At 48.8% G+C, this 17,208-nt stretch overlaps 1 protein-coding gene across 1 annotated transcript in view; it reads right to left on the bottom strand.

Annotated features, from left to right (window-relative positions):
* The window catches only part of LOC147662027 (uncharacterized), a 133,195-nt gene that overhangs the window by 27,455 nt on the left and 88,532 nt on the right, over window positions 1-17,208 (bottom strand). The window contains exon 6 of the mRNA XM_086951176.1: window positions 355-456. Within this exon, the coding sequence (XP_086807302.1) occupies window positions 355-456 (102 nt within the window). The remainder of the gene's footprint in view (window positions 1-354; window positions 457-17,208) is intronic.

Here is a 17,208-nt window from a genome sequence, read left to right on the forward strand (position 1 = left end):
ATGAATTATGCTATTTTCTGTTAAATAAACGTCTTCATCTTTTCGTTGAGCAGTTTGCTTAGTGCCCATACAACCACTAGGCAATGTGCGTATCAGGTTAGCAGACACATCACTATCCCACAGCTTTAATATCGACTAACATCCTTGTTTAAGCACATGAATCCATCAGTCCTATTCAGGTATCTCAGTACAGTGTAATATATCAACATGACCTTTGTTAAGAGAATAATAGTCTTAATCGTCCAAGGTTAGGTTTCGTTCACTTACCGCTGTTACTAACATAAGGTATTTAAATTATGGTTGATCTATGCAGGTCAATAATTTATCGACATTATTTTAATAAGATGTCCTGACCTGGAGCTCGCTCGCTCACGCTTTTGCCTTCCAGGTTGTTAGCATTCGGCACGACAGGCTGAAGTTCACTTCCGGTTTTCATCGCTGGCGTGCTGGGATCACCTGTAAAGAAATGATCCGTAAAATCACTTCACTCTGAACTCTGAATTATCACGTAAACATTATTATTTTTAGCCACATTAAAATGGGTGAACACCCCTGTTTGCATGCTGGATAGCGCCAACAAGAGACCGATTTCACCCGCTGCGCATGCTGCGTTGCTGGAGGTAATGTAACAAAATGATCTGGTAGATCTAGAGAGACAGAAATGACCGAATACAGGTGTACACAATAGCTACAAAGTTCATGGTAGCTTCCAGACAGATTTCTGGCTTGGCCCTAGGGATGTAATTGATTGGGCAGTGGGTGCGGAGCACATGCCCTAAACGTACTCTGATCATGCCCCATAAACTTAACACTGCACATCCCAAACACGCAGCGGAAGTGGCGGTTCCAGCCAACTAGGTTTTTGGACACATGCATTTGGGAGGAAATTTTCCAGAATGCACAAACATGTTTTGAGATAAACACTGACTCAGTTCAGGAAACCGGGATTTTATGGGAAGTGTTCAAAGCGATAATCAAAAGAATGTATATCCAAGGGACATTGCATTTCAAAGGCGATAAGGGGCAGACTGGTACTCCATTATATGTAGCACAAACATGAACAGGACCATAGGACAGCAACAATGAAATTCATTCAATCTAATCTACTAGAATTCTGCAAAGAAGTGGATAGGGAAGGTAAAAGTTTGGGAAAATATGCAGGTTCTAGATGATAAGGGGAGGGCGAGAGGCACAGCAGGACTTTAGCTGGACTTATCAAACCGAAATGGGCATCCGACCATATTGTGCAGATACAAATGCAAGACGTGAGCACAAGGTGACAAGATGAGGAAATACTGGGTATGTTTGTTCAGAACAATCCAAACCTATATGACTCACATTAGGAAGTGTAGCGAGGATATTAGTGGTTATCTCAAGATAGCTACATTAGCTTGGGTGGAAAAGTCTGAGAGGGAACCTCTTTGTGTACTCTTCACTATAAAAGAAATTAAAAACGCAACCAGGGATCTGAAAAATGGGAAAGCATCAGGCAGTGATGTACAAATCGGGGAATTTCACAAAGAATATGTAGAGCAGTTTTAAAAAAAAATTATTTATTACGTTTTCAGTTAAAAAACAACAATAGTCGGAATTCATTCTTTAGCACGTAGTACACAATACACAGTGGAAATGCATGACAAGAATATGACAGTCAATTATATCCCAAGTTCGTACAGTAAGAAGACAGATTAGATCGCAGAATCTGAAGGGGCAGTAAACAAGAACATTAGGCACTTGAGGAGTGAGCGAATACATATCCATTGAACGGGCGCCAAATGTCTTGAGGCCCGAGGCTTGCAGCAGTTATTCCCTAAATAGAACAATTGGTCACAACCATAAGCAACATCTTTAAGCCATTGTGCCAGTTGGGGCACAGGCCTACCATCCCAATGAATGGAGACTCTGAGTCACGCCAATAGTAGGCCCATTGCAATCAGCTTACAATTAGTGGACTTAAGCTTCAACACATTTCCCAGGAGGCAGACAGTCATATCGCAGGGTACAGGCTCACCAACTATCTCCCCCAGAGCCTCTGTAACTTTGTCCCAGAAGTCCGATACCCTCAGACACTTCCAGGCCAGATGACAAAAATCAGCACTGTCCACCCCACATTGTCTGCAGCAAGGAGAGGCCCTAAGCCCATACTTATGAAGCTGCAAAGGTGTATAATACATTTGATAAAGATATTTATAATTTATTAGCCTGTTAATCTACAGCAGGATTCCCATTCATCCTCTGTGAGCGGCTGAGGCAGCACATCATTCCTTCTTCCCATAGTCATCTAATCAGCCTGCGAAGCATTGTATAGTCTGGTAACCAATTTAGTTCGAAGTGGTCTGGAATATAGTATCTGTAACGCTGTCAGAGTGGGGGGGGGTTCATCAGGAAACCCAGGATATAATGCTCTAATCGCAGCTCTCAATCGACTGTATACAAACATCGCCTTTGCAGGCCTAGTGTTCCCACCCATAAATGCCTGTATGCTAATAAACTTACTAGCAGCGTAAACATCCCCATAGTACATATCCCTGCCGCATGTAATACCGTGAGGGAGCTAGGTTCCCTAGTCACTGAAAACCCATCATGGTGCAGAAGGGGAATGGGAAATGCATATAGTGTCAATCTCGCAGCGCGTTTCCCAAGCTCCCTCCAAGCGTGTGCAGTACATTGCACTGTATCTATTTCGCCATTTTCAAAGACAGATGTACTATTAACCATCATCGCCTGCAGGGCTACCGGCCGCACTGCCCCAGCTTCAACCGCAACATGCGGCGTGAAGGGAGGGGCACTCTGCCAATAAAAAGCGTACTGTGCTTGTGCACATAAATAATACAGATGCACGTCAGGCACCTTAAAGCCTCCTCTCTCATGGGGGCGTGTCAGGACATCTCAGCTAACGCTCGGTTTCTCCCTCCCCCCAGACCAGAGTGATCAATAATCTGCGAAGTGTGATAAAAAAATGCGACTTCAGCACAATGGGTATAGTAGTGAAGTAGTATAAATATTTGGGCAGGACTACCATTTTAAGCAAGTCTACGCGGTCCAAAAACGTCAAGGGCAGGCGTATCCAACGAGCGACCTGCTCCTCAAGTCGGGTAATCGCAGTGCCATAGTTTGCGCTGAGGACACATTGTGGATCACTTGTATCCACACACCCAAATATTTAACGGGATCTTCACTCCACAATAAAGGGAACTCTAGTGCAAAGCGCTGTGGGGGGAGTCGTCAAAGAGAACACCACTGACTTATTCCAATTGATCCCTAAACCGGAGTGCCATTCAAATCTAAGGTATTCCCTGATAAGCTGGTCTAAGTGTACTGCTGGTTTCCGCACATATAAAACCATATCATTAGCGTACATAGACACCGCTAATGGTCTTTGGTGAAAGCGCAGCGCTGCCTTGGCATGCCGTTGTCGCAATATACAAGCCAAAGGCTCCAGCACTATAGCAAAAAGTATAGGTGACAGCGGACATCCTGGTCGTGTCCCACGCCTTATTGGGAGGGTTCATTGGGAGGGTACCATTCATCCTCACCCTCGCCACAGGTTGTTCATACAGCAACTTAATCCAATTAGTGTAAATATAGGGGACCCCAAACGATGTAGTACCGCTATCATATACCGCCAGGAGATAGAATCAAATGCCTTGGCGGAGTCTAAAAAGGACCGCAGCTGCTGGCAGGGTGGGTTCTAGAAGATGCAAGACAGCAAATAGCGCACGCAAGTTGTGGGCCGTGGATCGTGCCGGAACAAAACCTGACTGGTCCGGCAAGACCATGATGGGCAACAACAACTGCAACCTCGAGGCCAGGACCTTTGCAAGTATTTTGACATCCGTATTCATTAAGGATAATGGACGATAGGACTCACATTTGTCAAAAATGCCAGAAACCGGTCCCCGGTAGCTTGTCTCCTTTCTGGTGAAGAATTGGCTTGGTAGTTTAGTCTGCCCTGTTCCCATGATGCACTGGGCCAGGGACAGACTGATTTGCATATAGCCAGGTTCTGAGCTGGGATGGGGCAGTGAGATAAATAACGGTGATGGATCAAGCCCTGATCTTTGGACTGGGTAAGAGTGGTCTGTTTAACTCAGACACTCTGTTCATCACCACCCCCTTTTTGTAAATCGTTTTTGGCCACTATAGGTGTGGCAGGGTATACTCAGACATGAGTCCCTTTCTCACTGCTCCATCAGGATTCAAGCAAGCCGGGCCGAAGAAGGCTGAAATGCCAGAAACCGGTCCCCGGTAGCTTGTCTCCTTTCTGGTGAAGAATTGGCTTGGTAGTTTAGTCTGCCCTGTTCCCATGATGCACTGGGCCAGGGACAGACTGATTTGCATATAGCCAGGTTCTGAGCTGGGATGGGGCAGTGAGATAAATAACGGTGATGGATCAAGCCCTGATCTTTGGACTGGGTAAGAGTGGTCTGTTTAACTCAGACACTCTGTTCATCACCACCCCCTTTTTGTAAATCGTTTTTGGCCACTATAGGTGTGGCAGGGTATACTCAGACATGAGTCCCTTTCTCACTGCTCCATCAGGATTCAAGCAAGCCGGGCCGAAGAAGGCTGAAATGCCAGAAACCGGTCCCCGGTAGCTTGTCTCCTTTCTGGTGAAGAATTGGCTTGGTAGTTTAGTCTGCCCTGTTCCCATGATGCACTGGGCCAGGGACAGACTGATTTGCATATAGCCAGGTTCTGAGCTGGGATGGGGCAGTGAGATAAATAACGGTGATGGATCAAGCCCTGATCTTTGGACTGGGTAAGAGTGGTCTGTTTAACTCAGACACTCTGTTCATCACCACCCCCTTTTTGTAAATCATTGCTGGAATCAAGACAGATATGGGTCAACAGTATGAGGCCATCGTATCCAAGATAGACACGGTGGCAGTTGATGTTACCCTTATTAGAGCAGACTTGGCTAAGACCAATGAGAGGGTCAAAGTCTTGGACCTTAAAGCCACCAGTCTAGTTAACGACATGGCGGTCGCACAATCGGAGATCGGTAATCTGCGGTCATCGCATGATCTGCTGGCCAGACGTATGGAGGAGTATGATAACAGGGCCCGACGGAACAACATGCACCTGGTTGGGGTATCGGAGGACAGTGGCGCTGCTTCTATTGATCTATTGGTCGAAGAATTAATTGTGACCAAACTTGCTCCCGCAGGCCTCAGCAAGTTCTTTGCGGTTGAGCGTGCGTACCGCTTCCCAGGTGGACAGTCCAAGCCAGGGGCTCCCCCGAGGCCTATTATTGCTAGGCTATTCCACTTTCGGGACAGGGACGCCATCCTTCAGGCCTCTCGCAGGCATGGCCCGCTGAAATTTGAGAACAGCTCCATTTCTATCTACCCTGACTTCACTCCTCAAGTGCAGCGGCAACGATCGGGATTCCTGGGAGTGAAACGTCGATTGAGGGACTTGGAACTTAAGTACGCGATGCTGTTTCCAGCTCGCCTTCGCATCGAATATAGAGAACGTACTTTCTTTTTTGATCAACCGGACAGTGTTGGCGACTGGCTGGACTCAGTGCCTAAGGAGGACACCGAGAGCAGGGGCCCCGGAGGCGCGGACGGAGGTGCATCGGCACAGGAATGACATTTGGGTCCTGAGGTCCGATTCTGGGTCGTAATTATTTGCAGAGTATTCTCTATATGTTTTCACTGTTAGGCCCGGGGGTGGGGCGGGGTGGGGTCGTCTCTCCCTTCCTCCTCAGGGGTTCTTTGTGTAGATTTCATGAAGGGGCGACAGGCACACTGCAGTTTGGAGTGGCTTCTGAGTCAGCAGGGGTGCAGGGTGTGGGGTGTTGTAACGGGTTCTTGGTTGGGCAGTGGGGGGGAGGGGTTTTGGTCGTTTTTTGTGTTCTATGTTTTGTTTCTCACATGGTACTTTTTCATCTGCTTGTATCCTTAGCGCTGGGGTTCTGGGTGGGGATGGTTTGGGGGTACTATAGGGATGGGGGGGGGGGGGGGGGGGGTGATATGAAAGTGCTGTCTTGGAACGCTAATGGTCTGGGAGACAGGATTAAGCGTGGTATTGTGCTTCAATTTATTAGACGCCATTCCCCTGATGTAGTTTTACTGCAAGAGACCGACTTGATAGGGAATGCTTGTAAAGCCCTATATCGCCGAGGCTACCGACTGGTGGCGCACGCTGGCTTTACATCCGGTTCCCGGGGGGTTGGTATAATGGTGAAATCCTCCTTGCCCCTTGAGATAGATGAAGTCGCTCTCGACGATCGGGGCCGATATGCTGCTGTTTCGGGGAGATGGGAGGCGATGCTGATTGTAATTGTTGCTGTTTATGTTCCTCCGGGACTCCAGGCTACCACTTATGCTGACCTTGGCAAGACTCTTCTAGGGCTTCTGGATGGAGTCCTTATAATGGGTGGGGACTTCAATTTGGTGGTTTCGGGCGAGTATGACCGGCTACCCCCTAGGGTTTTGCCGTTGTCCCAGATGTGGCTGACTGAGCTGATTGAGACTTTTGGGTTAGTGGATGTTTGGCGGATGTTGCACCCTACACAAACTCAGTACACTTTTCACTCTGGTGCCCACGGCAGCCTCTCGAGGATTGACTACTTTCTGATGTTAACTGCCAACACCTCCTTGGTGCGTGGGATCCGACATCTCCCTAGGGGTATCTCTAACCATTCCCCCCCTGCTACTTGAAGTTTCGGTGGAGGGCTCTTCTGGAGGTAGGGTCCCTCCTCTTCATCCCTGGCACTTTAGGAATCCTCAGCTTCGCTCGGACCTGGTTAAGGCAATTGACTGTTATTTTGATGAGAATGAGGGATCAGTCGCTTCCCCTACGACTTTGTGGGAGGCTTTCAAGACAGTTATACGGGGTTCCGCGTTGTCCCTTATTGCGGCTGATAAGAAGGCCAGGAGAGAAACTGTGTCAGCTCTTGAGGCGGAAATTACTACGCTTGAAAGGGAGTTGGGTGGTGATGATACACCTGCAATTTTGCATTCCTTAGCGCTGAAACAGGCAGACTATAGAGCCTTGGTAACTGACGCTGCTAAAGTGATGCGTATGAATCAGCTGGGCCGGCTTTATGATGTGGGTGATAAGGCTAGTAAGCTCTTGGCGTGGTTGGATAAATCTGAGAGACTGAACCGTGTGGTGCCCGTAATAACCCATGAGACTGGAGTGTGTGTGACTGATCCGGAGGAGATTGTGGAATGTTTTGTGGACCATTTTCAAACAGTATACCGATCTGTGAGTGACCGAGATGAGGCTGACTCCCGCTTGCTTTTGCGCGATATCGCGCTGCCCTGCGTGTCGGAGGAGGATAGATCCGCTCTAGACGCGCCTATCACGGTGGATTAGATCGCTATTGCCATTCGGTCCTTGCGATCAGGCAAAGCTATGGGGCCCAACGGTTTACCTATCGAGCTATACAAGCTGCGACCGGACAAAATGGCGGCCCATCTGCACACTATGTTTGTTGATGCATTCGAGGCGGGCCTCCTTCCTTCCGACCAGCGTTTGGCTACTATAGTAGTCATCTACAAGGATGGCAAGCCTCGTGATCGATGCACCTCTTATCGCCCCATCTCGTTGCTCAACGTCGAGCCTAAGATTCTGGCTAAGGTCCTTGCTAATCGCTTACTGACAGTTATCTGCGACTTGATCCATCCGGATCAATCCGGTTTTATCCCTCATCGGAATACAGCGCTCAATCTCCGTAGACTCCACAGTGTTCTCGCGAGAGCCGAGACCCTTACGGAACCTGCTATCGTGGCCTCCCTGGATGCCACAATGGCCTTTGACACAATTGAGTGGCCATATTTGTGGGCGGCCCTTTCGAAGTTTGGTTTTGGCCCTAACTTTATTGCGTGGGTGCGGCTCCTATATGAACAACCGTTGGCCCAAGTTCTAGTTAACGGCAGAGTTTCTGAATCGTTCACATTGGGACGCGGCACCCGTCAGGGGTGCCCGCTCTCTCCACTTCTCTTCGCTTTGGCACTGGAACCACTGGCGGCGTGGCTTCGATGGGAGCCCTTGATTAAGGGGATCCAGTGGGCACCGGACCTGGAGGATCGCGTCTCGCTATACCCAGACGATATTCTTCTTTATTTTACCTCACCTCAGAAATCCCTCAACGTGCTCTTCGATGTTCTCACCTCTTTTGGGAAGAACTCAGGGCTCGTTATTAATTGGACTAAATCGTGTGTGTATGCTATAGCGGGGGTGCTGCCTCCGCTACCTCGTAGATTCCCGATCCAAGTGGCAGATATTGGATTCAAGTATTTGGGAATTTTCATTTCTATGGACTCCTCAGTGCGCTATGACCGCAATCTCTATGCTCCTCTTCGTCGCCTTAAACAGGATGTACGGAGGTGGCGTGGCTTGCCTCTGTCCCCATTGGGACGGGCGGCACTTTTTAAAATGATGTCCCTCCCTGGGTTTTTGTATGCCTTGCAGATTTTTTTTGACCCTGTTCCCTCCCGTTACTTCCGTGAGGTTGAAGGCCTTCAGTGGCAGTTAATTTGGGACGGACGAGCTCGTATCTCCTTATCTAAACTCACGCTCCCATGGTGCGATGGTGGCATTGCCCTAAACTCACGCTCACCAAAAATGGGGGTTGCTGTACTGTTCCTCGAGAAGGTAGAGTTTAGGCAAGTTCTTGCTGGCGTGAAAGGGAAAGAGAGGGGATGTTATTAATACCCTGGGGAATCCATTATGTTGGATTTATTTGCCTCACACACCCCGAGGAGTGTCATGCTTCATCATCGGCGGTTGCTCCTCGTCGGGGAGGCGGTGCAACCCCCGACGGGCACACCTCAGAGAGGGGCTCTTTGGCGGAGATCTTTTTTCCAACTGCCTGTAGGTGAAGTGGGGGTATGTGGGCAGGTAGGTGTATTCCTCTAGTGAGGTGGCTAAAATATAGATAAGGGTACCTGAATTGACTTTTATTCTGAGGGTCCCTTAGCTATGGTTAAAAGGTGAAGCTAGACTTCTAGGTGTTAACCAATTATGTTGTGTAACCCTAGAAGGAACTAGTGGTGCATGTGGTCAACATGTTTCTCGCTCATGGTGCATTTACCGCGATTCTTCAGGACCAAAAAGTGAAGATAACATCATGCTTGTATCACATGTTATTGAAAATTACCTTAGTGGGTCCTCCTATGTCTATGTCTGGAGGAAGGATAAGGAAAAGGTTAAATTGCCAGTCATTGTATTGCCAGAAAGAACATATAATGCCAGGGTGGTGGTGTTCTCATCCACCGCATGCTGTGTGTACTGAGTGTGCACTGTACACTGTGAAGCACAACTGTGAAGCACACGCTATGGTAAGGTCTGTGATTCATGTTGTGACTAGTGCAGGTGAACATTAAAAACAGTTACAGTTAAAAAATGCAGCAGCACGTATCTTAGTACCTGTCTGTACTATACCAGGTGTGGGGGTGGATTTATTAAAATGTAGACACCGCTGTGTGGGATGTCAAGCATAACAGCACACTGTCCCTGTGATTCATCAAACCATTCAAAAGAGCATGTTCAAAACGCTCAACTCACCTACAGATCCCGACCTAGAGGCCCCCTGAGTGTTCGGCAGGGCTGGACTGCGCTGATGAGCCCAAGGTGTGGCTACAATAGGGATAATTAAGAACGCGGACAAATGCAATTGGAATGAATGCGTCCCGACCCCACAGGGCTCAAAGTGTGTAGAGCGCATCAAAAGTTCAAAAGCCCAGCTGAGAGCTCGCCTCACTCACCTATCATCCGCTGCGTCCCGGTGTGGTGACCTACCCTTCCCCGCCGAGCTCGAGTAGATGTGTGAGCTCGGCGGAGGGGATCATTTAATCAACACCGGCAGAGCAGCGTGACGCGATTGGTGCCCGCCCACTGACCTAGACAATGCGTAAGGTCCCGCGAGTGTGGCGGCCATCTTGTCATGGTGTAAAAGTACCGCGGGGTGCTATTCTTGTGTGTATTTGCCCCGTTAGGGAGGTAGCAACAGCTGCACTAGGTGGGCGAAAAAGCACCTCGGTATCATATTGATCACCTAGTAGTTCTTGATGGCTTATTGCAAAGGTTGGGGGCACGGGTTGTGGAAATCAGGTGTTACAACCTATGGGACGGTGGCGGCCATGATGGAAGGGGTCCTAAGATCGTCAGTGAGTTTAAAACCAGCTCGCATTGTGGGGGAATGTATCAGATCACTGCCATTCAAGGATATTCATGGATCAGCACTATAAATATGGGGGTTCATAGAGAGTGCCAGGGGATGTCTTCGTTGAGCCCATATTTGTCAGAAGACAACCGGTGTACCCATCTCTGTTCCTTCCTGAAGAGTGCTTTCATGGGGCAGTTAGGGCTGGATTCCAGAACTATCCACTTCATTGCATTTTCATCATGGTTAGCTTCCACATAATGTTTACACATTTTGGTGTGTGTTTTTTTGCAGCGGAAGTTGCTGCGATGCTCTATGATCCGGGTCTTGATAGGGCGTGTGGTCATCCCTATATACTGTAAGTTACACGGGCATGTCAACAAGTAAATGCAGTGGGATGTGTTGCAGTTGGTATGTTGCCTTATTTCCCATTTAAATGTGTCTGAAAGTTGTATAGTTTTGAGAGTCATCGTGTACCTACAGACACCACACATGCCACAGGGGTAGTGCCCCGTCACTGGAGGTAGGTCCCATAGGGTTCTCTGGTTTGCTTTCCTAGTTTGTTTAGGCCTAGTACTAATCAAGATATCTTTCAGATTTTGTGATCTTCTAAATGCAAACCTTGGTTCCTCAAGGGCCATGTCACCTGTATTAAGTATCCCCCAATGATGCTTTATTGTGTTCCTGATCTTATTGGACAGGGGGGTGAAGGTGGTCACACACGTGATGGGTTGATTCTCAATAGTGGCCCTCTCCTGTCTTTCCAGGAGGGCCTCTCTATTGTTGTTCCGGGCACGCTTACGTGCCTTACGTACATCACTCTTGGGGTAGCCCCTATCCAAAAGGTTCCTGGACAAGAGTGCAGATTCGTTTTTGTAGTCCACCACCGCGCTGCAGTTGCGCCTGATTCGCAAGAATTGGCCGAAGGGCAGATTGGTGCGTAGGGCCTTCGGATGGTGACTTGTGTAATGCAGGAGGCTGTTACGATCAGTGGGTTTCCGATACATGGTTGTTTTGATGGACCCTGCTTCCAATTTGATCGTGAGGTCAAGGAAGGCAATTTCATGTGGTGAAGCTGTCATGGTGAAACGAAGGTGTGGGTTTAGAGTGTTAACCCAAACCAAGAACCCGTCATAGGTGGTGGGTGGACCGCTCCATAGAATGAGAATGTCGTCTATGAAGCGCTTCCACAATCTGATGTTATTGTGGAAGGGGTTAGACTCATGATGTATATGAGTCTCTTCAAATTTGGCCATGTACAGACAGGCCACCGAGGGGGCAAAGGTACTACCCATGGAGGTCCCCTGAGTTTGATGGTAGAACTTGCCTCTGTGTTCAAAATAGTTCTCGGTCAAGGCTAGTGTGGCGCACTCCATGATAAAGGTCACGGGGGTATTTGAGCTCCACAGTTCTTGTCCCAGTCTTTCCTCAATCACCTCAAGGGTTGCCCTCTGAGGGATGTTCGTATATAGTGCTTCGACATCCAGGGTGATTAGAAGGTCAATCTCTTCTGTGTTTTGGATTGTGTCCAAGATCCTGAGGACATCTGTCGTGTCCTGAATGTATGAAGGGATTCTTTTGACCAAAGGTTGCAGGAAGTGGTCGCAAAACTGAGACAGGGGCTCTAGTACAGAGTCAATCCCGGAAACGATTGGTCTCCCTGGCACTGGTCTGGTGGCTTTGTGAATTTTAGGTAGAGTATAGAAATACGGTACCCTGGGGTCCTTTTTCATGAGGAACTCTGCCTCCTTTTTACTGATCCATTGATCACATTCAGCACCGGATACCAGGCTTGTGATCACTGTCTGTAGACGTATGGTTGGGTCATCAGTAATGGGAGTGTAGTATCTCTGGTCACTAAGCTGCCTAGTGCACTCCCCCTCATAGTCCGTAGTGTTCATGAGCACTGTTGCTCCCCCTTTGTCGGCCTGTTTAATTGTAATTGAGGGATCATCTGCCAGTGACTTTAGTATTGCCAACTCATTCTTGGAGATGTTACAGTATGGGGTTGGTCGGTCAAGTCTGTTAATGTCTTTCAACACTGCTTGCTCAAACGTCAGTACCTCATTGGGTACCATTCCGTTATGGGGTGTAAAGGTAGAGGGATTATGAAGTCCAGAATCTTCTGTGGGTTCACTGGGTTTTCCCTCAAAGAATGCTCTTAACCTTATTTTCCTGAAAAAGGCTTTTAGTTCTCTGGTTTGTTGGAAAAAGTCGATCCTAGGGGTTGGGACAAAGCCCAAGCCCTTTTGTAGGACCTCTTCCTCTCGTTGGGTAAGTTGGCGGTCTGACAGATTGACTACCAGACTCACTGCTGTCCTGACCGGCTCGTGCTCCTGGTGTCCATCCCTTGGGGACGTGTGTCCTCCCATTGTACCCTTTTCTCTGCTGTGTTGCCTCTTTTTCGCCCTCGCCCTCTGCCCCAACCTCTGCCTAAAAAAGGAGGGTTTGATGGGTTCTGGGGCGGATACAGAGCAGGATACTGTGGGCCAAAAGGTGGTTGGAAGTGGGGATATTGCGGGTACTGCCAAAATGGGGGGCATACAGGTTGTCCCTGATTTTGGTAATTAGGGAAGTTGTACTGTCCCCGTCCCCTGCCTCTTTTCGCCCTGGGGGGCATCTGCGCGGGGTTGTTGTCATCACTGCTATCTGAGCCACTGTTTGAGCCCTTCCTTGAAGAGGTCGTGCTGGAATCTGAACTGTAGTTAGTGCCAGTGGGAACATAGTCATCCCTTAGATAAGGGTAGACCTTCTCTTTAGAGAATTTTTTAATGTCCTTCTGTAGTTTGGTTAACTTTTGGTTCATAAGATATTCCTTATGTTCTGCCATCTCTTTGTTAATCTCGGCGAGTTTTGTTTTGAAACCCGGATTTTGTACCGCGGTCTTCAACGCAGCCTCCGCTGCTTGTATTTTCACCAGCAGGGCATCCGCCAGTCGTTTTGCCGTGTTGACTATAAGGATGAGGAGGTCGTGGGTGCATTTCCACGAGACCTGCGACCATTCCACCTTAAATTGTCCGTCCTCCCAGAATATTCTCGGGAAATTTTTAACTATCAAACCATTTGGTGCAATCTTAGCTTTGAAGTATTGTGCCATCATGGCTCCATGGATAGTCACCCTGATCCATTCCCGCTTGAGGTCTGATAGAGATTGCCATTCAGGGGTGCTGCTACTAGTACCTGGTTCAATATCGATGCCAAAGAGAGAGGGTGTCCTCATTATGGCCGCTGCATCCTCCTCACCGAAACTGAGTCCCTGCCCCTCCATGGTGGTGGGGTCTGACAGGAGTAGTCCCGGTGTGGTGGAGTCCTTCACAGAAGGTAGGGAAACAAGAGGATAAGAAAAGAAAAGAAAAGGTCCAATACTGGAATCGGTTATGGACCGGGTATAAGCCACCCCGAAGGTGTAGGCTCAAGTTTATTGGGGGATTAGAACAGACTCACCCACCATATGAAAGCTCCCACGGCTCGCACCGTGCTGGAGTAGATTTCAAAAAAGAGGGAGACAGAAAGGACACTTATTTACCACACAGTATTGGTGGAAGGTCCAGTAACAGCTTAGTGTCCTGTACGAAGTACTAGAGAGACACACCAAAAATGGGGGTTGCTGTACTGTTCCTCGAGAAGGTAGAGTTTAGGCAAGTTCTTGCTGGCGTGAAAGGGAAAGAGAGGGGATGTTATTAATACCCTGGGGAATCCATTATGTTGGATTTATTTGCCTCACACACCCCGAGGAGTGTCATGCTTCATCATCGGCGGTTGCTCCTCGTCGGGGAGGCGGTGCAACCCCCGACGGGCACACCTCAGAGAGGGGCTCTTTGGCGGAGATCTTTTTTCCAACTGCCTGTAGGTGAAGTGGGGGTATGTGGGCAGGTAGGTGTATTCCTCTAGTGAGGTGGCTAAAATATAGATAAGGGTACCTGAATTGACTTTTATTCTGAGGGTCCCTTAGCTATGGTTAAAAGGTGAAGCTAGACTTCTAGGTGTTAACCAATTATGTTGTGTAACCCTAGAAGGAACTAGTGGTGCATGTGGTCAACATGTTTCTCGCTCATGGTGCATTTACCGCGATTCTTCAGGACCAAAAAGTGAAGATAACATCATGCTTGTATCACATGTTATTGAAAATTACCTTAGTGGGTCCTCCTATGTCTATGTCTGGAGGAAGGATAAGGAAAAGGTTAAATTGCCAGTCATTGTATTGCCAGAAAGAACATATAATGCCAGGGTGGTGGTGTTCTCATCCACCGCATGCTGTGTGTACTGAGTGTGCACTGTACACTGTGAAGCACAACTGTGAAGCACACGCTATGGTAAGGTCTGTGATTCATGTTGTGACTAGTGCAGGTGAACATTAAAAACAGTTACAGTTAAAAAATGCAGCAGCACGTATCTTAGTACCTGTCTGTACTATACCAGGTGTGGGGGTGGCATTGCCCTACCGGACATCAGGCGTTATTACTGGGCCGCACAACTAAGTGTGATTAACCAGGTGATGTATTCCCCGGGGCCCACTCCTGCTTTCGCTATGGATAAACTCCTGTTGCCGGGCGGAAACTTTAATAGGGCCTTATATTGGAAGGCACCACTCCGACTTCTGACTGGACCTACGAAATGCGCCGTGCGTGCATGGAAGGATGAGACTGTGGCCACAGGTTTGAGTGATAGATTGACGCGAATTACCCCGTTATATGACTCTGAGCGGCTGGGTAGCCTGTGGCGGACGAAAGGGTTTGACAGATGGGACATGATCGGTATTAGCAAGGTGGAGGATCTTTGGGCCAGATGCACAGTAAAGTCCTTTGAGGCCCTGAAGGTAGAGTATCAACTGGATGATAAGGAGTATTTTCGTTATATTCAGATGCGTCACGCCCTGCTCTCTGCCTTTCCCCCTGGGACGGAGGTCCCCAAGTCGTCCCCGTTGGAGGATCGGATTCTGGACGGCCATGTGCCGGACAGTACGATTTCTTTAATTTATAAAAAGCTCATTAACACCAGGGCTGATCTTCTGGTGAAACTCAGGACCTCTTGGATAGCAGATGGCCTCGAACTGGATGACGAGGACTGGCAAATGGCGATTTCCTCCCCCAGGGAGGTGGCTATTCCGGCTCGCCTTCGTTTTGTGCAATTGAAGATCCTCCACCGAGTCTACATGACTGGTATGCGTCTGGCTCGGATGAGGTTTTCAACTGATGGGTTGTGTAAGCGTGGCTGTGGTATGGATGGCACCTTTCTTCACATTCTATGGGAATGTCCGGTTATTTCCGCTTTCTGGTCTAGAGTGCATGATGTAATGGGACGAGTCACCGGGGTCTCCCTCCTCCCTGAGGCGAGGCGCTGCCTGCTTAATGTGTGGGAGCCTACAAATTGTACGGCCGCTCAGACCTTTTGGATCACTCTGGGCAACATGGTTGCCAAGAGGGATATAGCGCAACTCTTGGGCTCCCACAGACCACCTGGAATAAGTGCTTGGAAAGATAACATGGATTGGTGCATGTTTCGGGAAAAGACAGTATATGAGGCTCGGGCCGTCCCAAGAAATGGGGTAGGATCTGGTCACAATGGAACGAATACCGTGGAGACATCTGTACCCCATCACTTGATTACACTGCTAATATTCCCTCGTCCCCGTAATTGACGTTCCCTTAGACTGGCTATCATTCCTTTTCAATGCTCCTCTTCGCCATCTCCCCGCCCCTCAGAAAGCTGTCTTTATTCTTAGAGATTGTTTTCCCCTTCCCCACCTCCCATGCCCTAGACATTGTTTTCACCATGTGAGTGTTTGTGTTGTTTGTTTGAACTTCATCAAAATTATAAAATGAAACCTACGTGATCCTTCTTATGATGTTTGATGCCACTGCACCGTAGTGATGCGATTTATGGCTTTGTCCGCAACGCAATGTGGTTGGTTACTCTGTCGATTGTCATAGCGGACGGCCCGATTGGGTTGTAGGCAGATGCTGTGTACTGTGCATTCGATAATAAAGGTTTAAAAAATAAAAAAATAAATGTAGGAGCAGTTTCATACGCAGTTCGTCCTCTGAGTCCGGCCCCAGGCTTATATCATACATCTTTGGAGGCTCACTTTACACCTCTACAAAGGGGCTGTCCCTGGAGTCAAAATGGAGCTCACCACAACAGATTTCTAAATTGCAGAACAAACACTGCACAAACAATGTTCAGCACTGGCCTCAATCTTTAGATTGTGATGAAAGCGTCCTCCACACAGAAGGAGTTTAGGGAAGGATGAGAATTGCTGTCATCTGTACCTGGCGCTGCTCCCACGATCAAGACACAAAATGGGGGGCCTGCCGCTGCAGCGCAAATTATCAGTGCCACCAGCCTCGTTGTCTGCGTTATGGCCATCCACTGCTCCTCACCAGCCGGGCAGGCGCTTACAAAGTGTTGGAGGTAAGGCCTGCAAGCAGTGCCAAAGCCTGTCACCGTCACAGGTTTAAATGGGCAGCGTGGCAGTCCAGCACCCAGCCCCGGCCGCAGCCACATGGAACGCTAGAACCGGGGCCGTGCCACCGCACACTCACCAGCTGTATCGCAGCCGCGGCAGAGGTGCCGAGGTTGTCTTCTTCATCGCGGATCGAGGCCATCCACACAGTTGGCTCCCGCGTTCTCCTCAACACCCCACACCGCAAGCCAGGGGGAAGCGCTCCACTGTCCGCCAGAGAGCAGCGCAGCCTGCTGGGTCACTAATGCAGGATAAAACCTCAGACCGCCATTGGTGATTTTCTCGGAGGCCCATGCCTGATCCTCGCAAGGCCAGTAACAGCATGCAGGGTGTAGCAAGTGCTAAAAGAGACACATCAAACGATCGCCCTCAGTTAGGAATGTCTCTTCCACCGTGGTAGATTGCAGGATGTATCCGTAGAAGGCAGGATAATGTAAGGATTATTGGCCCTAACCAGCAGAGCTGCACTAATGTGTGCCCATCTTGCTCCGGGCTCTCTAGCGCCCGACAAGAATATGTAGAGAAGTTGGCGCCTCACTTATTAGACATGTATGGTGAAGTGATTGGGAAAGGTGAAGTGATTTGGAAAGGTGAAGTGAGTGGGAAAGGTGAACTCCAACCC

This window comes from Lissotriton vulgaris, unplaced genomic scaffold, assembly GCF_964263255.1.
Source record: "Lissotriton vulgaris unplaced genomic scaffold, aLisVul1.2 SCAFFOLD_781, whole genome shotgun sequence".
NCBI lineage: Eukaryota > Metazoa > Chordata > Amphibia > Caudata > Salamandridae > Lissotriton > Lissotriton vulgaris.